A 26,249-nucleotide genomic window follows, 5' to 3' on the forward strand; every position below is an offset into this window, starting at 1 on the left:
TGTATATCTAAATTCTATGGAAAATTTTACATCTACTATTTACTAAAAACACCGACTAGCTACAAAAAAAAAGTTAAGACACCTTCTTTGTCTATTGTAAATTTAGTCTTAAAGTTGTTTAGTGTGTCTTTTTTTTGTTATCACAAATGTAACTTGTACAGATTATTTTTCTATCAATTGACTGGTTCAATAAAGAAATCACAGCAGATAATAACTCCAAGATAAAATGGCTGTTGTTAATATCTCCATGGAGAATAATCTGGAGGCTTCAACCTTGCCTGGTCCTGGTAGCAGTATACTCCAGGTGGGGCTGTGGAAGGACCGACACCTGCTCCCAGGCTACCGTGTCCCCGGATACCATCCATAAACATACAACCTTCAACTCCTAAAATTTGATATTTTGGTAAAAAAAAAGAATAACAATTTAAAGTTACATTTCTATGTTTTTTTTCAGTATTTACTCTTTAACTAAAACGACTCAGAAAATGTTACAAATTCTGGACAACATATTAAATGACCGTTCGATTGAGGAGAAATTACGCTATTTAAAAACAAATCTTGCTAAGCATCAAGCCGCTTAAAGATATATTAATATATGTCACAGCCGCAAATTTGAGAACAGTAGCGGCTGCCGATCCCTGGCATAAAAGGAGACCTAACCAAAAAAACTAGTTTTCTTGGACAGCATAAAAAATTCATAAATACCTGTATGTGGCCTAAGTGATTGGTTCATGTTTGGGTGTAAAGGCGTAGACGGGTGCTGAAGTGGATTGTTCATTGTCAAGGCGGACAACCCGCTCTGGCTGGAGGACAGGGCAGACAGACCACTTTGCCTCCAGGGGTTGCTGTAGGGGGAGGAACATGAGTTCACTAAAATAATTTATAATTTGTCAAAGCTGTTCGCGTAAGTTTGTGGACAGGTAACGAGTTACAAAATGTGTGAGTGTTTTGCTTAAAATGGTTTTTGATTAGTTTATTTGTAAAAACTGACTGCTTTCAAAATAAAAAGGTTATCTGTCCTTAATATATGTTTTAATGATCTAAATTTACTCATAATAGAATTATTAGACTTTGTTGCATAAATTGTAAAATAAATTTTACTCCGACACAAAAAACCAAAGATAGTAATGAACACTTCATTGAGGCTGAAACTTAGTTCAGGGCAGGGTAAAAACTTCTTTCTCCCCCCCCCCCCCCCCCCACTTGGACGCCCCTGGTTTAAGAAATGACAAGAAAACATTGAATTGTCGAAATTATTTTAAGATTGGCCTTTTATTAGCATTTGTAAATATGTTATCCCTCTTTATAAAGAAATTAGATTTTCTTGTCTAAAAGATTTCGATTTCTTCAGAACTGATCGAAGGTAACCACTGAACCGATCGGATTCTACTCTTCATGGTATATACCTATTGTGGTGGTTGTAAGCTATTTTCTTGGGGGGTGGGACTCCCCCAAAAATAAAAATTTCTCCCCTCAAAAATAAAATTCACACTTAACATAAATTATTGGCAGCGGCACCAGATTTTTATTTTTCTTTAAATTACCTCATGGGGCAAAGCCGCTAGTCTATAATAAAGTAGAATGAAGACTGTCTGTTCCTGAAGCTCTCGGTAACCACTGAACCGATGGGATTCTTCTCTTCAGAGAATATACTTACTGGTCCTGTGGTGGTATTGGGCTATTTTCTTGGGGCGTGGGACACCCCCAATCCCCCCCCCCCCCCATTTTTTTGAGGCTAGGGGCGAAGCCACTAGTACAAAAAAGAAACTAATTAATCGGGGTGGAAGTTTGCTTTCATTAATCTTACTTGAAGTTTTGGGTGCCAGGGGTTGTTCCATGTCAGTCTCCAGATTTGGGGGAGGAGCTGACTTACCAGACAAAACGCTTCTTTCATTGCGCCGGAATTTTGCCCGCCGGTTTTGAAACCATACCTGCAATAAATTAAATGCTATATAATACAAAAGTATCATAATATAATTATTTAAATCAAACCAAGTTGGAATGAACAGCAGCATACTAAAGGCGAATTTTCTGCGGCAGATTTTCAAAAATCTTGCCATAAGTATTAATGACTTTCGGGTGGCTGTAGGTTGAACAAAATTTGAATATCTGGAACGGATTTGTTAAAACATATCAGCTGTAGAATTTTTGACGTAGAGTTTACTACGGATCGTACAAATTTTATCGGCTTACACTAGTTACCTTCTTATCCTTATATAAAAATTGGATCAACTGCAGTTACACATCACTTAAGCGGCATAAACAGGCCTTTAAATAATCTGGAATAACCATAAATCAATAATGCATAATTATTTTGCAGTGCAGAGAAATGTGCGAAAAAGACCTCTTTTGCTCGTATTTCTTCAGTGAAGCTTTCCCTGTGCATCATTGGATCTTGGCTATTCCAGATTATTTGAAGGCCTTCTTATGCCGCTTAAAATGGTATGCGGGTTTGATCTGTACGTTCAGCCGTTTGGCAGCTAGCAGCCTTTAAAATTCATAGATTTTTTGGAAATATTCGTTAGCAGAAATATTTTACCGTGAACTGCAGTTGATCCTAAAAATTTACTTAATGTATATACAGATAATAAATAAATATCCATAGCAACTTAAATTTTAATTAAAGTTGCAATGTTTATATTTGTAGATGCATACAACAATTTCCTGTCTGTGGTCATGGTCTGCTTACATTTTCAGATCATATATCCCCCCCCCCCACTCTCTCACCCACTTTCTTACACAGTAAAATTTACTTTAAATATTTAGAAGTTTGTATTAATGTCTATCCAAATATTGGTCTGCTAGCCACAAATTTTGGGTCATATCTCCGCAGGGATTTATTGGTCTACTAAGCAGTAGAAGGGATACCAAATTCATGACATACCCAACGTAACTAACGCTTTTAATTCGATTTTGTAATGTGTTTTATAATATTTACAGAAAAATATTTAATTTTTAAAATAATTTCTTAAAGCTTGTTTTATTTTTTTACTGTGTCTCTTGCCTCATCCCCCCCTTCCACTTTTGAAATGTATTCCCTTTAACAGGACAAAAATAAACTTATATAAAGTACGCTTAAGGCTGCAGGTTAATAGAAACATTCGTTTCTAAATTTACATGATACATCTTCAGTAGTAAAACTAAGATTCAATTTCCCAAACTATTTCAAGAAATGGAGAAAAGTTTTTGCCTGGCGCCGAACCCGACATTCCAGGGTCTGACCCTCCCTCATTCAATTACAGTTACCTCCACCCCCTCTTTTCCAGAGTATCATTTACTTCACTTCCCCCCCTCCCCCAAATAGACACATTCCCCTGAAACTCCGACTTTCCCCACTCCCCCTCTGAATGGAGAATAGACACGGTGCCGCCAGTTTCCGACAAGTTTGGCGCTAAATTAGTATTAACATTTAATTAGATTATGGTGGTGTGTGCTGAACACTCTAATCCTGCAAAAAAGACATAATTATGTTAATTAAATAATTTGTAAGGTGTAATATCATCACCATTCACAAATTAAACGTTTTCTGATAACAATAATTTAACGGCAAATTTACTCACTCTGCAAATAAAACTTTAATTTTCCTTTTTAATTAATTTTAGGTTATATCAACTTTTATCATCTATTAATTATCATAGTATGTTACACAAGATCAAACTCACAATTATAGTTTGCCTGTATATTATTATGTTGTAACACTGTGTCGATGATAATCTCATGAACATTAATCATTTTAAACCCTTCTAACTTATCATGATTTTGTCCCATTGTGTTATAACTATAATAACAACTTGTACTATTAGTTAAATGTTTGTTTATTTACTTATTTTTAAAAGCGAAGCTTTTCTATAATTAGGGTCGGTCCGTCCGTCCGTACGTCCGTTCGTACGTCCGTCCGTCCGTCCGTACGTCCGTCCGTCCGTCCGTCACGGATAGCTTTTTTCGTTAATTTAGACATGTTAGAATTGTCCTATCGATTTCAAATTTTGCATGGTGATTCCTTTAGTAGTTAGGTACGATTTAGAAAGCGTAGCAACTCTATAATCATTACCAAAATGTTCGTACGTCCATTTTAAACATATTGATTTTTTTACTTTTTTAAATAGCTTTTTTCGTTAATTTAGGCATGTTAGAATTGTCCTATTGATTTCAAATTTTGCATGGTGATTCCTGTAATAGTTAGGTACGAGTTAGAAAGCGTAGCAACTCTATAATCATTACCCGAATGTCCGTATGTCCATTTTAAACATGTTGATTTTTTTTACATTTTTAACAACAAATTTGTATGTGACCTAATTACCGATTGGTCTGATTTTTGGTATACTGATTCCTGGGACAACAAAGTACAATATTATAAGCGAAACAACTCTATAATCAAGTCCTAAAAATGTAAGTATGTCCATAATCATTATCCTGTATCAAGCAGTTTTTCAACAACTTTACTTACAATTTTGCTTTGACTCTTATACATTCGCATTCTGATTATTCAGTTCTGACATTATACAAGTGTTAATGTCCGTTTGTCCTACCGTTTCAGAGCTTCGCTTTTATGGATGTTGTCATCCTTGTTTGAATGATTTTTTACGTGAAATAAAAATCGTTTTAAAAACATCAAACATCAATTGAAGTTTAAAAACATAACTATTTGTGTAATGTTGAATAATTTTCTGTACTTCAACATAAATATCCAAAAATATTATAGTTTGTTTCATGTTATTTGTGTTTAAATGAAATAAATTATTAAGAATAAATAATGAATGTCAAGTAATGAATAGCAACGCAGCATTTAATCCCCCCTACACCTAGTTCAAACCTTTTTTTCTTCAAATCTTTATTTAAAAATATACAAAAAAGCATTTTAATCAAATTTCTCACACAAAAAACTAAGAAGCATTTGCATTATTTAGCCACAGAGATCTTATTCTAAATGCAGACGAACGGAGAGACAAACTTTTTTTTTGTATACAGATGATTTTTTCTTGTATACATATATAAAAGTAACAGGATGTTTATCTCCCTGTGTGTTTTGGATGTCTGTACCGAAGGACCTCTCTAACCGCTGAACCGATAAGGTTCTCCTTTACAACGTAGTTTCTTATATTAATGTTTATACTATTTTGGGGGAGGTTAACACCACACTCCCCGAAGAATTCGCTCCCAGAAAAAAATCACCATCCCCCCCCCCAAAAAAAAGGAGATATTTTTACTTTTTCTTTTTTAAACTAAATAAAAAGGGGGGGGGTGCAACTCCTCTCCAACATAAGTGTCCCTTTAGGCCTCTAGGGGCGTAGCCGCTATTAGTATAAAATCTACAAATGTTGAATTGCAGAGAAATAATCAAAATTTATTAGCTCATCTTGTAAAACCTAAATAGATTTAGACACTGATGTCATAAACCTCATAACAGCCTTTAATGTTCTCTAGTAAATAACAAGGAAAGACTTATCCACGAAAAAAGGATAAACCGAATAAAGGGTAAAATGTTCTATTTACATGAAAAAAAATTATTCTATTTTAAATGACTGGACTTTAATTTGTGTTAAGCAGGTTTTAGATTATTTAGGAAAATCTTTAGAATAAAAAAAACAAAGCAATGCACCCCAACACTTAATATATGTCTATTTGTTCTAAGGCTAAAAACTAAGTTGGGGGTACCTTGCCTTTTTTGTGGGGAAAAGCGTGTAACAGTTAGATTTTTACATTATAAATCAAAATTTTAATTATTGCTTTATTGTTTCCTGAAAATATAGAATGTTTTTTAAAAATTGTTCCACTATTAAAGACGGCAGTAAAATTTAATGTATATACAATACATGTCAAATAAATGTTTTATTTAATTCTTCCTATGCAAAGACATTCATCATATTTTGCACAGTTTATAGTAAAATAAAATAAAGACAAGCTGCAAATCAGGGGCGTGCTGGAAGGGGGATATGGTGTAGGGGAGTGTCAATAAACCCGTTTAATTTGATTTTATCCTTACCAACTCCTCAATTTATACATTTTAGGAGTTATCAAAATTCAGAATTAGGTACGATTTATTCAACCCCCTCCCCCCCCCTCCCTGCCAAATCCTGTGCACGCACCTACTGCAAATCTTTGGAGGGTTGCAAATTAGAAGCAGATGTCACATATTATTACTAACAAATTATGGACTAATGCACTTTCATTAAAACTAAATTATGTTGTAATAAAAATTTTCAAGAAAGAAAATGAGCTTGTTAAAATTTAGTTAAGTAATTATGGGTCCTCTGATAATTGTGTAAGCGGAAACTATATTCAAACTTTTTTTTAAATATAACATTTTTACATAGTTGTTCTAATTTGTCCCCCCCCCCCCCCCACTCCCTCACAGGAATGCTAAAGGAAGTGAGGTGTGGGTATTTTATAATTTATTGTCCAAAAAGCAACTTTTAACAAAGATTTAAAAATTATCCTATAAATCAAATTTCGTAAATACGATCGTAGTGTTTTAATTCAAAACAAGGATGTCAACATACAAAGAAGCAAAGTTCAACAAATTATTTACATACAAATGACCATTGATAAATAAAAAGTGAAAACGCAATCAATATTCAACAATCCAGGATAAATTTAACTCGAAATTTATTCAATACAGGATGATTTATATATGGACGTGCAAGGCAAGGGGGTAAGACTTTATTATAGATGCTACGCCTATAAGATAGTGCCCATTCGTCCTAGGAATCTTTGTTGCAAAAATCATATAAAAAAACTGTATTTAAGAGTTAAAAATCAACATATCTTAAATGAACCTGCAGACTTTCTGTTAATGATCATAAAGTTGTTATGCTTTTTAAGTAATACCTAACTGTGAAAGGAATCACCATTGCAAGTTTGAAATATAAAGTAAAATTTTAAAATGCTTAAACACGTAGAAAAGCTTCAGTTAAAAAAGAAGAATTGATTATGATATTAATAGAAATAAATAATTATTAAAGAAAGATATAAGATAGGTAGAAAGGTGTTTTAGATGATTTATTCTTCTTACCAGAAAAAAATCTGAAATAAATATACCTAAATACTTTTTTTAAAGCGAAGCTTTTCTATAATTAGGGTCAGTCCGCACGTCCGTCCGTCTGGAACTGATAGCTATTTTCGTTAATTTAGGCCTGTTAAAATATATTATCCTATCGGTTTCAAACTTTGCATAGTGATTCCTATAGTAGTTAGGAACGATTTAGAAAGCGTAGCAACTCTATAATCGTTATCAGAATGTCCGTACGTCCATTTTAATCATGTTGATTTTTAACTTTTAACAACAAATTCTTATGTGTTAAAATTATCCAATTGATCTGATTTTTTGAGTACCGATTCTCAGGACAACAAAGTTATAAGCGAAGCATCTCTACAATCAAGCCCTAAAAACGTAAATATATCCTTAACCATTATTTGTTTTTTCAACAAATTTACTTACAATTTTGATTCGACATTTATACATTTTGTTCTGATTTTTCTGTTCTGAAACTCTACAAATGTTAATGTTCGTTTGTCCTACTGTATCAAAGCTTCTCTTTTATGTATGTTGTCATCCTTGTTGAATATATAACTAAATATTTACAACTAGAATTGAAATTGAAATATTTTGCCTGTTTAATCTCTAGCAAATTAAAACATCAAAACAATGGAAAAGTGCATATTCCCCCCTCCCTCCCCCCTGCACCTAAGTGCCTTGTCTAAATGTGCACTGAAAATTTCCAAATGTTTGTTTTGAAATGAGGCAAGCAAACTTAATTTCTGATCATTTTCAAGCTGTAATATTGAACAAGGATATCAATGTTCATTGTAGTATTACTGCAAACAGTACCTTATGCAAATTTTCTGTTTAAGCGAACCTTCTCTTTAAGAATAAATATAAATTTGTAGGGCAATTAAGATATTAGGGAAAATCCAATAAAATTTTCTAGGCCTAAGAAATTTTACATGATTTGGGCCCATATGTGAAAATTATTAACATTTATTCAGGGACAAAATACTCTAGAAGTAAAAGTATTATAATTTATATTTATTAATTCTATCCGTACATATTATGGATATGCATATTTTCATTAAATTTCTTTAAAGATAATGATATTGTAAATCTTAATTTTGGGGGGATATAAAGAAACTATGTGAGTATCACTGCTTTAGGGATTATTAGAATTATAAATACTTTGAATCCTTTTCTTTGTATTTTTATGTTTGTGATATTTGTTGGTCTACATTTCCAAGGGAAACTTATATGTCCTACTCAGGTCTAGGCTATATAAATCTAGTTATCTTCCCATTTTGTAGAAATAACCAAAGAATAACTGTTATTAAGTTAAAATTTTTCTTTTGAAAAACTACGAAAATGGTTAAGTTATGTATTGATTTAGGGGTGCAGCCACTGATACGTTCTTTTAGGGTGTCAATTTCTACACCTAAGCTAAAATTTGTATACATAAAAATGGCCACTAGAGAAAACTACTGAAATGTAAGAAATGAAAAGAAAATGTGACCCATGGGACTAAAGGCATTTTTCATCCACTTCCTTTAGTTCTCCTAAAAACATTCCCACCCCCACCCCGTCCCCCATAATTTCAACTTGAACATTAAAGTCAAAGCAAATTTTTAAAACAAAGTGCTGTCATTTGTTTTCTGTGTGTAAAATGATCCCAATATCTGCAGCGCAACCACTTTAAAGCTATAGAATGTCTGTCGACCTTCCAAAATTATTTTAATAAAATTAGCTATAACTTTTTAGTTTACTATCGGTTTAGCTTTAGTATCAAGGGGCTCTTTAATAAAGGTGCAGAGAAATGGCCTAAAACCATCACAATACTTCAAAATAAAAAAGTTCAAATCTATTCTTATCAAAATATTAATTGCTTGAAACTAAAAAAGAAAAGCCAAAATAAATCTAAAAGTTTTTCTCTTACAGAAATGTTATTATAGCTGCGCGCATATAATTATCCTTGTTTTCATTTAGAACGGAATGTAGTGTCCCAATTAGAGTATTGTAGTAATTGTATTAATTGAGATAATACAACTTTCTCTCCTTAGCTGTCAGATAATTCTTAATTTTCATCTTTAATTTGACCCTGTCATAGTACATATCAAAAGCAAAGCATTTCTTAGAGACTAGTCTGTGCGTCAGTGTGTCAATACGCTAATAAATCAGGCACTCCATGGATTTTATTTCAAACATTATACGCTTAAGCAAAGTAACTCTATCAATGACATTATAACCTAGTTGGTATACATTATTCTAATATAATTTTAAAACCTTTAAAAAAATATTGTTATTTTTTCTAGAATTACAATATTAGAGGCGTAGCTGCTCCATAATTTGTACTGTAATATGTCCCAGGGAGTAAGGGAGGGGACAATGGGCAATTAATTCAATATAAGAGTTTTTGCTGAAAAGCAATGAAAACCAGATTTATCCAGAAAATTTGACCAAAATTGTAAAGGGATCATGGTAATATAATAAAGCACAAAATTAGTTCTAAGAAAAAAATCATTTACTTGAAAATTGAATTACCAGTACATCACAATGTAGTAATATTCTGTAATTAATCACTAGAAAAATCGTGTTTAGAACTTCGTCAACCCTTCTCATATATTTTTAAATGCTACCTAAATTCAATGGGTTCTTAGATTGTTTAATACATAAATATCACAGTAGAGTTTCAATACGTGAAATGATATTTTCTTTGGAAAATATTTGTTAAAACCAGCCATCTAATAACAAATTAGTCTGTCTGCTATATTCAAAACTAACTCAGCTAGTTAGCGGGGCATTGATGCGCTAGTATCCAAAGTCAGGCAGAACCTGCTGAATTCTTGCACATTCCCTTTAAGACAGTACCCAAAGTCTGAGACTCTTAAAAATTGAATATTCGATCTATTGTCCCCTCCCTTACTCCCTGAATATGTCAATATATTAACAATTCAAAATTTACATTCTCCTCAACAATGATATACAAATGTTTCGTTGGTAAAAATAGTTTTCAAAGGACATAACACCCTTCAAGAAAAATTCATTTCCTTGCATGGATCAAAAGGGATAAGACAATGGCCGATAAATTGATGTACATCCCCAATGATTATTACCCAAAATTACCCTTTAAGTAGATTACAATTGGCTGAAACGTTAGGACACTCAACTTAATAAAACAACCAATTAAAATTTAATTAAAGTCCCTAAAATGGTCAGCCAACGAATAAGAAAACGTTATTATAAGAAATTAAGGACTAGTGTAAAAAACAGCCTAATGTCCCTTCACTCTCTGCTTTGCTTGTCTTTTTTAGGGATTAAGGTCAGTTGTATGATAGTGCACTACCTAATTAATTATCCAATTTACCTAAATATAATTATCTACAAATAAAAGTGTTTAACTGAAAAATATTGTTCTGAAAAAAAAATTTAAAAGACTGTATTAAAAAATATATCGGAAAAGCAAATGCTTGCCTGAAAATATTATGTAAATGTAAATGTAAACTTCTCTGTACTTTAAACTTATGTAATAATTATAAACTACTACAAAACTAAGTTGCATCAAGATCTTAAATTTGTTTTAAATTAAGAAATAAGTGCATTTACGGAAACTTAAAAGAATAGACAAGCAAACATTAAGGAAAACAAATAAAGAAAAGAACAAGGATGTCACACATTATTTTCAAATGTATGCGTACAAGTGGTTAGCTTCAAGCCTCTAAATGCTTTGCTTTATTAATAAAATAAATGTAATAAAAAAAGTAATTATCTCAACAAAAAATGGCACAAAACCGATCAAGTAAGCCTAGCTAAAAGGAAGAATATAAAGAGACCTACTATTGCATTTTCTGCAAAAAATATTAGGCTCTGCAAATATACAGCTTATTTTATGGCTAGAATGAACCTAATGAAAAGATTGACAAGTAGACTTTCTTGAAGATGATTAAAGTCCCTCAACAGATTATGACGTCATATGATAGAATAGCCAATGAGAGGCCAGTATACACTGTAATTGACCAATGGTAAAATTTGTGCTGGCCTCTCATTGGTTATTTTATCGTATGACGTCATAATCTGTTGGGGGACTTTAATCATCTTCGAATTTCTTGCCAACTGATTCTGACATAAAGAAAAGCTTTGCTACTACAACAAGGATGACAACAACCATAAAAGCGAAGCTCTTTAGTCAGAAGGTATGACTAACAAATGTTAGCTCTAGTAGAATGTCATAACTTCATTTATATTATGTTGTTCGAAAGAAAATTGTATAAAAAAAATTTAGCAAAATTGCTTTTATACAGGATACTATTTAAGAAAGATAATACCTACATTTTTAGAATTTGATTATGAGATGCTTCGGTTATAACATAGGATAATTTTAACATGAATTAACGATATGAGCTATCTGTTACGGACGGATGTACGGACCGACCGTAATAACAGAGAAGCTTCGCTTTCAAAAATACTAGTAATATGTAGGGGAGGGGGGGGGGGGGAGTCTTAAATAGTGTCAGTCTGGACCTAGTGATTTCTTATTCTCAAGGGGAATCAAAACCGGAAAAGGGGATGAGGGGGGGGGGGTGAATTAAGAAAATGTCCGGGAGACTTGAAAAAGTAAAAACTTTAGTAGACGCATGATGCCAATCTTAAGGAATATGATACTACAACATCAAAATACTTTTTCTATTTACAGTTAGCTTTTTTTGTTTAAAATTTATTTTATAGTATTTAATAAAGTTTGAATTCTAATATCAATACTATGCATAAACATTTGGATTTAAAATAACTAATAAGACAAAGGTTATGAAAGTTATCTTAAATGTAATTAAGCTACTATTTGCTTGATTTTATGACAAAATTTTTAATTTAATTAAAATTGCTATAATCATACAAGATATATGGAAATTTGAAATTATTTGTCCTACAAACACACTATAAAACAAAATACCCCTATTGTAGAAAAGCTTTACTTTTAAGAATTTCAAATAAGGCTCTGCAGCCGCTAAAATTCGGCTGATTTTAAAGATTATTTAAAAAATTACTTCTTGGATGCGGCCAAAAGCAGCCACAATGTCTTGAAGATTATGCTGATATTAAAACAGCTGCAGCTGAATATAGCTACGGCTGCTCATATTGTAAAAATATAGTCATACAAGTATGTCCAATAATGAGTAAAGAAAGTATTTGTCAAATGCATATTAACTTTAATTTATTATGATTGATGGACTTAAGAAAAGTCTGGGAGCAAAATTATGATTCATAACTCATAATAATTAGTCAATTCTGCTTTCAGTTTCCGAGACAAATTAAAACAGAATCTTATTATTATTTTTAACAGCGAAACTTTTCTAATTTAGTTTTGGCCGAGATAGCACGAGTCGCTAATTCAGACATGTTAAAAGGCCCATTTAACTTCAAACTTTGTATTATAACCCAAGATACAGTTAGGTATCATTTAAAGGGACTGTGAACGAGAAAATTTCTCAGCAGATTATCAAACCTTAATATCATCCCATTCATATAATCTCAAATATAGGACAAAACTATCTCTCGCTTCCTTAAAAAACGGCTTTTTCCGCCGATTTTAACTATGTCTAAGATTTGGGGGACAATTTCCAGACTATATAAATGTGCAGTTAATTGTCTTTTTTTCCTTCTATAGCTAAAACTAAACTTTTTGACATAGTTCTCTATTTTTCCTAACGGTTAAACTGACTTTTAACATAATCCTTGCTTTAAACCAATGTATAGTTACTTAAAAATTGATAAAATAAGCAATATCTTTTAGTGAAAACCAAATACAATAACAAAGCTAGAAACAGGTTTTTTTTATTAGTATCCATGTAACTTTAGATGGCCCATCTCTCGCCCACCTTTAATTACAAATTTGTAAATAATAAAGGTGCAATATTTCTTGTCTGATAAAAGTGTAAACTAATTCTCCAAAGTGGATTATTTATTGTTCAACACAATATAAAGTATATTATTATTTTAAATAACTTATGAGATTCAACCCTTTGTAGACAGTGAGGTATTTTTTTTGTCAATAATACAAATTTAAAATAGATCTTTATTACCTAATTAATACGTTATAAAAAAACTAATTGGCAATTTTATATCATAGAATAAATCCTTAACAGTAAGTAAATTGTTTCAACTATATATGACAAGTTAAATATCCCTACAAACATTATTAGAAACAAAAACGTTCAGATTTTCCCTGTTTTTTCCTTTTTTCCTCCCAAAATACCATAAAAGCAAAGCATTATTCCTGGATATTTTTATTAATAGGACATTTTTGGTTGATCAGTGTAGTGAAATGTTAAGATTTGATAATCAGAGGAGAAATTTTTACGTTCACACTCCCTTTAAAAAGCGTAGCAACTCTGCAATTATTACCAGGAAGTCCACATCTAAATTTTAAACACTTTATATTTTTAGCTTTTCATGATTTTTGGTTTTGGAATGTTAAGTCATAGGACGGTTATGTACCAAGTCATAGGCGAAGCATCACTACAATCAAACTATTAAATATATGTACGGTACATCTATATTATTCATCCTGAATTTTAGCAATTTTTAGCAACCATTCTTTTTGTATGACTGTCCAATTTTTTAGCTTTGCTTTCCTTTTTGGAAGATGTCATAATTGTAACTATGGAAATTATTGCATAAATGTTGTATTAAATTAAGAAGAAAAAAAGATTAACAAATTTTTCATGACAATTTTTCTCTGACAATCGTGGCCTGTTTAAGAGATTGTAACAGACAAACATCCATTTTAGTAAACCAAATATTTGTTTACAATATACACACAATTAATTTTTTCTCTCTCCATATTTATAAAAGCGAAGCTTTTCTATGATTAGGGTCGGTCCGTCCGTACGTCCCTCCGTCCGTAACGGATAGCTTTTTTCGTTAATTCAAGCATGTTAGAGTTGGACTATTGATTTCAAACTTTGCATGGTGATTCCTGTAGTAGTTAGGTACGCTTTAGAAAGCGTAGCAACTCTATAATCAGAATGTCCGTACGTCCTTTTTAAACATGTTGATTTTTTTTACTTTTTTAACAACTAATTTTTATGTGATCTAATAATCCGATTGATCTGATTTTTTGTATACTGATTTCTGGGACAACAAAGTACAATTTTATAAGCGAAGCAACTCTATAATAAAATCCTAAACTTGTAAGTTGTAATTTTACTTCGATTCTTATACATTTAAATTCTGATTATTCAGTTCTGAATTTATCTGAATTTTCTATACAAGTGTTAAAGTCCGTTTTTTCTACCGTTTCAGTGCTTCGCTTTCATGGATGTTGTCATCCTTGTTAATATACACATTTGTGATTTTTGACAAATTATCTTTCGTTGGTCCATATTTTTTTACATTGAACAAAATCAGAACAAAATTATTATAACTTTTACTGAAAAATTGAACAACTTCAGTTACTGAGATTGTAGTTCTGTTAAAAATAACTTGCTACTAAGCCCCTGAAACCTGACAAACAAGGAGGAGATACAGACAGTGCATAGATGGAATCATACGCTACTAAGCCCCAGAAACCTGACAATCAAGGAGGAGATACAGACAGTGCAGAGATGGAATCATACGCTACTAAGCCCCAGAAACCTGACAATCAAGGAGGAGATACAGACAGTGCAGAGATGGAATCATACAACTACATACAGAAACCTGACAATCAAGGAGGAGATACAGACAGGGCAGAGATGGAATCATACAACTACATACAGAAACCTGACAATCAAGGAGGAGATACAGACAGTGCAGAGATGGAATCATACAACTACATACAGAAACCTGACAATCAAGGAGGAGATACAGACAGGGCAGAGATGGAATCATACAACAACATACAGAAACCTGACAATCAAGGAGGAGATACAGACAGTGCAGAGATGGAATCATACAACTACATACAGAAACCTGACAAACAAGGAGCAGATACAGACAGGGCAGAGATGGAATCATACAACTACATACAGAAACCTGACAAACAAAGAGCAGATACAGACAGTGCAGAGATGGAATCATACGCTTCTAGGCCACAGAAACCTGACAAACAAGGAGGAGATACAGTCAGTGCATGGATGGAATCATACGCTACTAAGCCACAGAAACCTGACAAACTAGGAGGAGATACAGACAGTGCAGAGATGGAATCATACAACTAAATACAAGCCTAGCAATCTTAAAACTATATAAAGCAAAGCGGCAATATCAAACACCTTTTCTTAATTTTCCTAAAACTTCAACTTAATAAAATACGGTTTTATCCAAATAAATTCGTAATACAAACTAATAAGGGTTCAAACATAAACTTTAATTTAAATACCTGATGAGGTGTTTTTAAAAATTAATGATACGGTTAAACTTTGCACATCTCTGCTCCACTTATACAAATATTAACAAAAACAACTCAAACTTTCCATGTCTCTCCCTACTCCGTGCATGGCAACAGATAGGAATCTGTAGGTCACTGTGACAAGATAAGCAGAGGAAGATGTGTTGTAAAATTTAGCTTCTCTCTTCCTTACTCCGTGACAGGAATCTGTAGGTCACTGTGACAAGATAAGCAGAGGAAGATGTGCTGTCAAATGTTGATACGCAGGATTAACTTACATCAACATGACACACCCGAAAATCCCCCCCCCCTCACTCCACCCAATGTTACCCACCAAATTCTTGAAAACAGAAATTCCATAATAGAGCTAATAAATATAGACGAGTAAAATCAAAAATTAAGAATTTCAAACATAATTAATTTCCTCATAGTACCAAGCGAGCACATATATTCTTCCTTACCTTTAATTTCAAGAACAAATTTAAAACAAGAGGTCAAGTTCAGACCTCTGGACCCGCAGGGCATAGTATGGGTTATCATTTTGTTTTATTAGCTTCGCAGGGTAAAAATGTTTGAAATCAAATATCTAAATATTTTCTTCTCTCTCATAATCTCACTTTTGTTATAATTCATTGTCTGATGTATTTGTCAATGAAAGGAAGTTTTATATACATACATAAAGTATATCAGTTAGGTTAACAAACTGATTTAGTAGTTATGAGCAGATTTAGTAGTGTACCTACTATATTATATTGCCTTTCTGTCTGTTGTAATTACATCGGACTGAGTCACTTGACAAATGGACATTTTCTTAACAGTATGAGATTTAGATTTTTTGCATGACATACTGCTTTTTATACGTTTTTTAGATACTTATAAATTTTTTATTAAATTTAGATAAAAACTATTATTTTTTTGAGGAATCCCCTAATTGATATGCATATTTTTATTATAATATGATTTTCAAAAAAAATATTATCTTAAGGGTACTAAAAAAATGATTTAAATAATAATGTTCTATTATATCAAGCCAAGTTGATTTACCTAACTATATATAAATATGTGTGTGTTGTACATTTATTTACAGAGATATTTTATATTTTGTTTGAAATTATACTTAAACTTGTATTTGAAACTAATACTTTAAAAACACATTGTAAAATATATTTGTACAACAAAGTTTTTACACAATGTCTGTTGAGAAAAAGTATTCTATTTAGATTGTAAAGACATGCATAGTATACAATATTTATTTTTGAAATCTTCCAAGGAAAATTTAAGAAAAATTGTTTTACACATAAAGGGAGCCGGGGGAGGCAAATTTTTATTTTGTTTTTTTAATAATTTAGATCAGATTAGGTTAGATTAAATTGGGTACTTAGTAGCCCGCAAAGGTTAGAATAGAATAAGAAGAGGGTTTGTGTGTCTTTCTCTAACCACTAGCCTGACCTCCATATTAAAATTAAGGCGTCTTTCTTCTCCCTTCTACGATACCCTTGGAGGCTGAGGGCGTAGCAACTACATTATTTACGTTTCCCCGTGCACTATTCCTATATCTTATTCTTTATATATAGCAAGGTTTTAAAATTGTCTGCTAAGACCCGATGTCCATTGAGTACTTCTTGCCACTCCAGGGAAACTTCATTTAAGTCAAAAGACAGTTTTAGGCTACTTAGGATCAGTCTTGGTTTAATTTTAGGCAAATTATTGCCCTTCCATTCCTAGAGATAAAAGGGTCGAACCTCGCTTGTAGGCCCAGAGGAGGCATACACATTTATTTAAAAAATCAAATCTTAGATGGTTTTAGGCACTGGATGGTTTTAGGCACATAATCATATGAAATGCAACCTTTGTGCACGCTTCGGGAGAAAAAGATTGCTTACCTGAACCCTTGCTTCACTAAGACCAGTCCGCTTGGCCAATTCTTCTCTCACAAAAGCATCGGGGTAATGAGTTCGCTCAAAAACCTTAAAAATTACAATTATTTAATTATAAGAAGCTTTAAGAAATAAATTATTTATGTGAGGAACTAGAATTAAATTAGAATATCTCTATGAAAATTGCATTCTTAACCAACAATTAAATTAGATATTTTCAAATTCTACAAGTTCCTCACAAAAATCTTAAGTTTTTAATTAATAATTGAAAAAAAATCAAGCTGTATACTAACTTACAGGCCCAATCTCAAACTATCTCTTTTTAAAAGCGAAGCTTTTCTATAATTAGGGTCGGTCCGTACGTCCGTCCGAGATAGATAGCTTTTATTCGTTAATTTAGGCATGTTAGAATTGTCCTATCGATTTCAAACTTTGCATGATGATTTCTGTAGTAGTTAGGTACGATTTAAAAATCGTAGCAACCTTATAATCATTACCAGAATGTCCGTACGTCAATTTTAAACATGTTGATTTTTCTACTTTTTTAACAACTAATTTTTATGTGATCTAAATATCCGTTTGAAATGATTTTTGGTATATTGATACCTGGGACAACAAAGAACGATATTATAATCGAAGCAACTCTATAATCAAGTCCTAAAAATGTAAGTATGTCCGTAAACATTATCCTGTATCAAGCAATTTATCAACAAATTTACTTACAATTTTGCGTCGACTCTTATACTTTTATATTCTGATTATTTAGTTCAGACACTATACAAGTGTTAATGTCCGTTTGTCCCACCGTTTCAGTGCTTCGCTTTTATGGATGTTGTCATCCTTGTTATTTATGATTTCAGTCTTCAATATTAAGAAACTACTTTTCTATGTTGATTAATAAAATTGTAACTAAAATGTACCTTTTCAAGAGCAGCTAATTGATTATTACTAAAAGTTGTTCTATTCCTTCTTGTTTTCTTCTTATAATCATCATCTGAACCAACATCTGCAAAAGTGAAATAATTAGTCCTTGAAGTTGGATAAAATATTATTAAAAGCGAAGCTTTCTTGTAATTAGGGTCGGATGCTGCGCAAAATGGTACAAAAAAATTGACGTCATATGATAAAATAACCAATGAGAGGCGAGTATATATTAACCATTGGTCAATTACAATGTATACTGGCCTCTCATTGGACAACTTTATAGTATGACGTCATTTTTTTGTACCATTTTGCGCAGCATCCTTATTATTCAGTTCTGACATTCTACAAGTGTTAATGTTCGTTTGTCCTACCGTTTCAAAGCTTCGCTTTTTTAGATGTTGTCATCCTTGTTTTTAGGTACTTCCAGGCAAATGACGACACATTTTTTTGAGATACTAATTATTGACCTCAAAATATTGTACTTAAATGGACATGTCATTCTTGGTATTTTACGCGCAATAAATGAAGATAATATCATTCTTAAGAGTAATAAAAACATTTCAATAAAATAAATCTTGTTGTAATAATTCTAAACATCTGTAAATGTAATGAATATGACATGACTTATGGAGGATAAAAAATAAATGTTGACATTCTACGTTACGGTGCATTGCGCCTGTTAATGACATGTGCGCGTGTTTCTGTATATGCATGCAAAATAAATTAAAATCTTTAAATTACTTTATACTAATAGCTTAAATTTTTGTTAAGACACAGATCATTTAAGCATTTTAATAGTTTATATAGTACTAGCGGCTATGTCCCCTAGAGGGCTCTAGGGGCACTTGAAGGAAGGTTTGGGGGGAAGGGGGTAACACTTTAGTTTACAATAGAGTTTTAAAAAGAAAAAAAATTGGATAGGGTATTTTCCATGGGCGATTTCTCTTGGAAGAATGGAGGTACCCTCATTAAAAACAGTTATAAACCTTCCCTGACCTTTGAGAAGCTTCACTATAAAGGAGAATCATATCGGTCCATCGGTTAGCAAGATCCTTTGGTACACGCTGACAGAAAGACAGACAGACTCACAGACATCCTGTCACCTGTCACTTTTATGTAAGGATAGTGAGAGAGATAAAAAAAAGGGCTAAGAGTAAGTTAGTTTTGACAAAATGTCTTCTTTAAAAATCAATTGGTTATCTTTTTTCAAGAAAATTAAAATCTTTAATGACTGATTTGATTATCAATAAGAATACAAATTTATCATGACTAGTTTTCTGTCATTTAAAAAAAATATCTAAAATTTATGGTTGATCTTACAAAGTTGAGCTTTTGAGGAAAGCTTACATTTTGTCTTCCAGTTATTTAAATTTTTTGCTTGTTATTTCCTATTAGAAGTTTAGAAACAATTGAAGATATGTAGAAATATAATCATTTCTTTCTAAAAGTAGATTCTGTACAAAACCTGGAAATTAATTTTGTGCATCATCTTGATAAAAATTTATTTTATTGTCAAAATTTAAGTTTGCCTAATTATTTTTTACCAATTTTTTTAAGCTTAAAACACAATGGCAAACAATTGCTATTTGTATTGTCTTCAAAAATATGATTTAATTATTTTTTAAATTTTTTAACTTGGCCGATCAGTATCACGGCTACCTTTAACAATTAAAAAACAAGGATGACAACATCCATAAAAGCGAAGCACTGAAACGGTAGGACAAACGGACATGAACACTTATATAGTGTCAGAACTGAATAATCAGAATATATAAGTATAAGAGTCGAAGCAAAATTGTAAGTGAATTTGTTGAAAAACTGCTTTATACAGGACAATGTTTATGGACATACTTACATATTTAGGACTTGATTATAGAGTTGCTTCGCTTATAACATTATACTTTGTTGTCCCAGGAATCAGTATACCAAAAATCAGATCAATCGGATTATTAGATCACATAAAAATTTGTTGTTAAAAAAGTAAAAAAAAACAACATGTTTAAATTAGACGTACGGACATTTTGGTAATGATTATAGAGTTGCTACGCTTTCTAAATCGTACCTAACTACTAAAGGAATCACTATTAAAATTTGAAATCGATAGGACAATTCTAACATGCCTAAATTAACGAAAAGAGCTATTTGTTACGGACGGACGGACGGACCGAGACTAATTATAGAAAAGCTTCGCTTTTAAAAAGGCTGGAAGTCTAAACATTAACCAAAAATGAAAATACCTATTTCAAAGCATTACAGAATACATATATATTTACATATTTCTTTAAGAAATGGAAAAGATTGTTAAATTATCAATGACAAATGCTAAAATTATTGATTTTCCTCTTAAATTACTGGCGGTTTTCAGGGATAATAAGAGGGCAGAAAAATATCCGTCTAAAACCATCTCAAGGCTTTAATGGAAATAACAAAAAAGTCAAAACGGGACTTATCTGAAGCTTCCTAAAAAGGAAACTAATAAAGAGTTCAGTAGTTATTAACATCTTAAGCTTCAGACAAAAATAAATCCTTACTACTTTTTGTATTAGGAAATAGGATAATTCATCAACGTATCTTATTTTTGTTCAATAATTTATTTATAAATTTTCAAACTATTTAGAATTGTCGATAGAGTCTAATAAAAATAAAAATAAGTCTTGTCGTGAGCATATTTAGATTTATAAATTAAATAAATTATAAAATGGTTGTAGAAGAAAAGCTATTTTGCCTATTTCACATAGTAAAGCATTTTTAAAAAAATACTTATATTTCTCAATGGGCACTCTTACTCATTGTAGAAAATCTTAAAGATTGAATATTGAAGTGATATCAATATTCAAGTTTTACTATAACACTCTTTACCTAACCTAACCTATTTAATGATTTAATCTTTTTCAGAATAAAATAACTGAAGTTAAATTCACACATGTTTCATTTTATTGTTTTAAAAGATATTGTTAATTTTTTGGTTAGCAAAAAATTATTCTGTGTAAATTTAATTTGTTTTTTATACCCCATTGTAACTTTTACTCCGGGAGAAAAAAAAATTTTTCTTCAAACTTTTACAAATAATCAATAACCTAAAGTTTGGTTTTCAATTAGATTAAAAATTTTAAGACTTAAAAAATCTGTACATAGGTATATTAAATCTTGTTAAATAACTTTTAAACAAATCTGATTTTTCTCTTCAGACTAAGTTTACCTTCTGCAATTTTCATATGTGAGTTTATTCTGTGATGATCCAACATCTGATGTGAATGGTACAGGTTGCCAGCTCCCTGCAGCTCCAGCAGGTGCGACACTGAGAAACTCTTGCCAAGCTGGTGATGGTCAGTAACCCTGGTCTGTGGGCTGGTGCTCAGGTCAGGTAGCCTGGACTGTGACACGTCACCACCAGCTGGCAGCATATCACAGGGAGTGTTGTAGGCTTCATGATGGTGCACACTGTCTCCTGGAAGATAGGCAGATCCGGGAGGTAGCGGGGCACCGGAGCCTGGATTGGTTACACCTCCTAAACCATCCATGTTAAAAAATTTAGATAGTTTTTTAATCACTAGATTTTTATCAAAATTCAAAATCGATCATTTTTTTTTTAAAATCTCATCAAAATTAAAGGATAATTAAAAATTCACTATTAGTGTCTGATGAACTAATTAAAATTACTTAATTATTGACAATTTAATTATAACTGAATTGTCATGTTAGAGAGACTATTGACATTGTTGTGTCTCCGTGTGGATGGATAAATAGGTGGGTTAGCGCATTAACAGACCTAAGTACTTCACCCCTCCCCAACCTACTATGTTACTTTCTCCCCCACCCTCCCGTATGTTTCTCCGTCGCCTCTGACATTGAGCTCCCCGCGTATGAAGCTCCGACACAAGTAATTCTGACTTTCTATTGGCTATTTTTCAGCGGCAATATATAGGCAATATCATGAACATGCCAGTTTCCCTAAGAAAACTTTCTCAGGATAAATCTAATTTAATTTATTTGAATTTAATTAGATTATTTGTGTTATACATAGATATCAATTAGTTTTCGTGTCTATAAAAACGATGAACAAATTATCACTTTCAATTTATGTTGAGCTTTGGCTAATTCAATTAAATGATAGAATAAAGTTTTTTTAAAGTAAATATATTAATATAATTATTTTTTTTTTAAAGATTTATTTAACCCATTTTTAACATTTGCATATGAAACAATGTTTTTTGAATAGCAGGAACGTTCATTTGCTCTTTGTATATGTTTCAATGTGGTTTAAGGTTATTTTACCCCTCACCCTTCTTTTGAAGCATGTAGTTATTTTAGTTGTTTTAATCTTATTATTTTTAAAAAAAGAAATATTCACAAATTTTTTAATGCTATATCCCTTTAATCCTGTTCCATTTAATTTAGTTGCCTGATTGGAAGGTTTAAAATAATGCAAAACGTCTAAATTCTTTTAACCCCAATTTTTTTAGGCAAAACATTTTAAGAGGTTTCTGTTAGGAAAAAATATGCGTTGATTTCCAGCATTACACCCAACATATTGTGCACTAAAAGCCTTAATTAATTTGATTGAAGATAATGCAAATGTTGAATTATTTCTGGCCAAAATTGTGAGGTATGTTAATTTAAATCAGCCTAGCTGTGTTTAGTATGTATCTAAAGAAGGAATTGAAAAAATACTGGGTGATTTCCCAAAGTGCCTGTTGAGCACTGAACCCCCTTATTTCTTTTTAGTAGCGAAGCTACTCTATAACTCACTTTGTCCGTCCGTCCGTCAGTCCGTCCGTAACGCTATGGGGGAAATGGGATTTACTTAGCTCCTATAAATGATAGAATGCTGAAATTTTTTGACAACATTCCCATCATTAAGGAGCACAATTAACTATAAAACATCATTGGCGGTCGGACCACTCTTTAGCAGGTTTTAGGCTATTTTTATATTTTTCACATTTTTCTCCATATCTTCAGTGTTTAGTTTATGGTCCGATTTTCAAAATTTTTTCAGTTATAGATATCAAAATTAAATTTCCCATCGTTTAAAGAAACATCCATGAAGGCCAGGTTGCCTTTTTAGCAGGTTTTAGGCTATTTTTATATTTTTCACAATTTTCTCCATATCTTCAGTGTTTATGATCCATTTTTCCTAATTTTTAAAGTTAATAATCCATAAGAAGAAAAATTAAATTTTCTGTTGTTTTAAGACAACAATCATGTCGGCCAGGCTGCCTTTAATCAGGTTTTTGGCTATTTTAATATGTTTTTACATATTTCCCCATATCTTTGTTTTTTTTTATCCAATTTTTAAACTTTTTGGGATATCAGTATCAAAATAAATTTTCCCATTGTTATGAGCATCTTTTAGGTAATTTACTTTGACCATCGTCATCATACAAAATAAAACAAGGTTTCGTGTTTATTTTAACCAATAAATCTATTCTTGATTTTAATAAATACCCTTTTAATCTACTTGTACTTGTACACTGTTAAAAATAATTTTTTTATTTAGTATCAATTGATACTCTGGAGAGTATTGGACCCGTAAATATGCTACAATTATATAATTAATATATAACACTATGTAGTACTATATAACACAATAATTATTACTATACAGAATCTTTACATTTTATAGTATCGATTGATATTCTCTAGCGTACGGGAAAATACTCTGGAGAATAGTTTATTAAAATAGTAATATTTGATACCCTCTAGCGTATGGGAAAATACTCTGGAGAATAGTTTGTTAAAATAGTAATATTTGATACGCTCTAGCATATGGGAAAATACGCTGGAGAATAGTTTATTAAAATAGTAATATTTGATACCCGCTAGAGTAAGGATCAATACTTTACAGATTAGTTTATTATTATAGTAGCAATTCATACTTTCTAGAGTAATACAGACACCAAGCGTGCACACCTCTCATGGAAGCAATGCAATGGCTTGGTCGTTTTAGACAAAGATATAAAGTCACTGTTTATGGTTAAATTTATAGTTTTTGTTTTTATAAGTATAATTGACCATAGTTTATATTTTTAATGATCTATGTTAAGCCCTAAACATTTTTAAAGTAATTTTTTTTACTAAATTTACATTTAAATTATTGTTTTATGGCTCTGCTTGGTATGTTTGTTGATATCATAAAATGTATATGTACATATAATAATCAAATATTATAAACTGATCTTTTATCCAAAGTAAAACAGTTTTATACTCTACAGGGTATCAAAAATTACGATGGAGGGTATAAAAAATTATGATAGAGAGTATAAGAAACTTCCTTCTATCATATTGAATTTTATTACATAGAGCGTATTGGATAATACTATATAGGCACATTCTTTATTTAGCAATACATATTACTCCCAAGAACACTAAGTAATACTCAATACAGTATTGGAATCTTCCTTGTATCATAATAAGTTTTTTTTGCTAGAACGTATGGGATGATACTATACATTAATGAAATGAATATATGGTATTATCTGATGCTAAAAAAAAAATTAATTTTTAACAGTGTATTCCAATCTATTATTTTTTGTGCTTCGCTACTTATGGATGTTGTCATCCTTGTTAAATAAAGGGTTGAAGAAAACAACAACCTATTTCAATTTATTTATAATAGGGGGGGGGGTCCGTTGCTTAAGAGACACTTTGAGGGATATGTAAAATAATAGGATGGTGCGGTCACATAATATAAGAATTTTTTTATGGCTTTGCTTTCGCCTTTTTGGAACCCTTTGTTTCATTATGCTGTGAATCCGAGATTAAGATACTTGTTCTTTGTTTAACACTTATAGAGAAGCTTTTCTAGTCTACAAATCCCTGTCTTTGTGATTGTACGTAAGTAAGCAAAGCAATTTGAGGAGAAAAATAACAAGTATTTAGCTTGCAATAAAATTAGCCAACCTATAAAAAGTAATATATTCACTTACATTAAAACAAGGATGACAACATCCATAAAAGCGAAGCTCTGAAATTTCAGGACAAATCAAGATTAACACTTGTAGAGTGTCAGAAATGAATAAGCATATTATTATTTTATAAATATCAACAAAATTGTAAGTAAATTTTTTGCAAAACTGCATAATCGATAGGATAATTCAAACATGCCCAAATTAGCGAAAAGAGCTAACCTTGACGGACGGACGGACGGACGGACGGACCGACCCTTATTATAGAAAAGCTTCGCATTTAAAAATATTGCTTTGTCTCTACCTAAGCTCTAACTGTGACTTTCGGGGTAATACTCGACTTTTAATATTTATTTCTTAAATTACCTTCTAAGACGCTAAGACACAATTGTCCTTGTTTGTGACTTGACTGTGTTGACTTTTATCTGAACACTACCGCAAATTAGGATTGTTTAATGTAATGAGTTGGAATCTAGGATAAGTTATCAAGGAGAAAGGGATAGGACAATGGACAATGAATTAATATTTTCTCAATTCTTATGTGTAACTTTATATCTTAGGTAGCATGAAATTATTGAGGGAGAATGAGATAATGGTTGTAGATTATTTTAACAATCAATGTTCCCTTTATCCCTGATGATAAGTGGACTCTCTAATTCACTGGAATGTTAAAATTACTCCCATTTAAGTCTCTATCTTTTGCTATCTTTATATTTTGTTTGATTATCTTATATAATTTTACTTCAGACTAGTTGATGGGCCCCTAGCATGTAATAATTTTCGCAAAAAGTGGACAAAAACATTTTCGGGTATAGTCCCTTTCGTGGCAACGATCCTTAAGGGGCGATTCGTCGTATTTTTCAGAGTAACTTTTCTCCTATTTCTAGCCCCTGCGAGGGGCTCTAACCCTGCGGGGCCAATAGCCTAAAAAAACAAATTTATTCTGTTGCTAAGGCATAATTTTGTTTTGTTATTTTATTTAAATACTAGTAGCTTCGCCCCTAGAGGACTTTAGGGGCAATTGATGTGATAAAGGGTTGAGTTCGATCCCCCCATATTTTTTTTTTTTTGGGGGGGGGGCAGTCATTTTCTTATGGGCAATTTCTCTTGGGAAAGTGTTGTTACCCTTCCCCAAAATAGTTTTAAACCTTCCCAGGACCTATGAGAAGCTACCCTGTAAAGGAGAACCCGATCGG

The 26,249-nt window shown here is 31.7% G+C and overlaps 1 protein-coding gene across 1 annotated transcript; it reads right to left on the reverse strand.

Moving 5' to 3' along the window:
- Positions 1-6: 6 nt before the first annotated feature.
- LOC145316744 (uncharacterized) lies at positions 7-21,880 on the reverse strand. The gene is made up of 6 exons (XM_080157462.1): positions 21,348-21,880; positions 18,145-18,230; positions 17,231-17,314; positions 1,808-1,931; positions 706-870; positions 7-385 (listed from the first exon to the last, which is right to left on the reverse strand). The coding sequence occupies exons 1-6, from the start codon at positions 21,667-21,669 to the stop codon at positions 237-239; spliced, it is 930 nt and encodes a 309-aa protein (XP_080013588.1). The 5' UTR covers positions 21,670-21,880; the 3' UTR covers positions 7-236.
- Between the last annotated feature and the right edge of the window lie 4,369 nt (positions 21,881-26,249).

The sequence above is a fragment of the Acartia tonsa genome, chromosome 4, assembly GCF_053477335.1.
Source record: "Acartia tonsa isolate MP-2025a chromosome 4, ASM5347733v1, whole genome shotgun sequence".
NCBI classification, from domain to species: Eukaryota; Metazoa; Arthropoda; class Copepoda; order Calanoida; family Acartiidae; genus Acartia; species Acartia tonsa.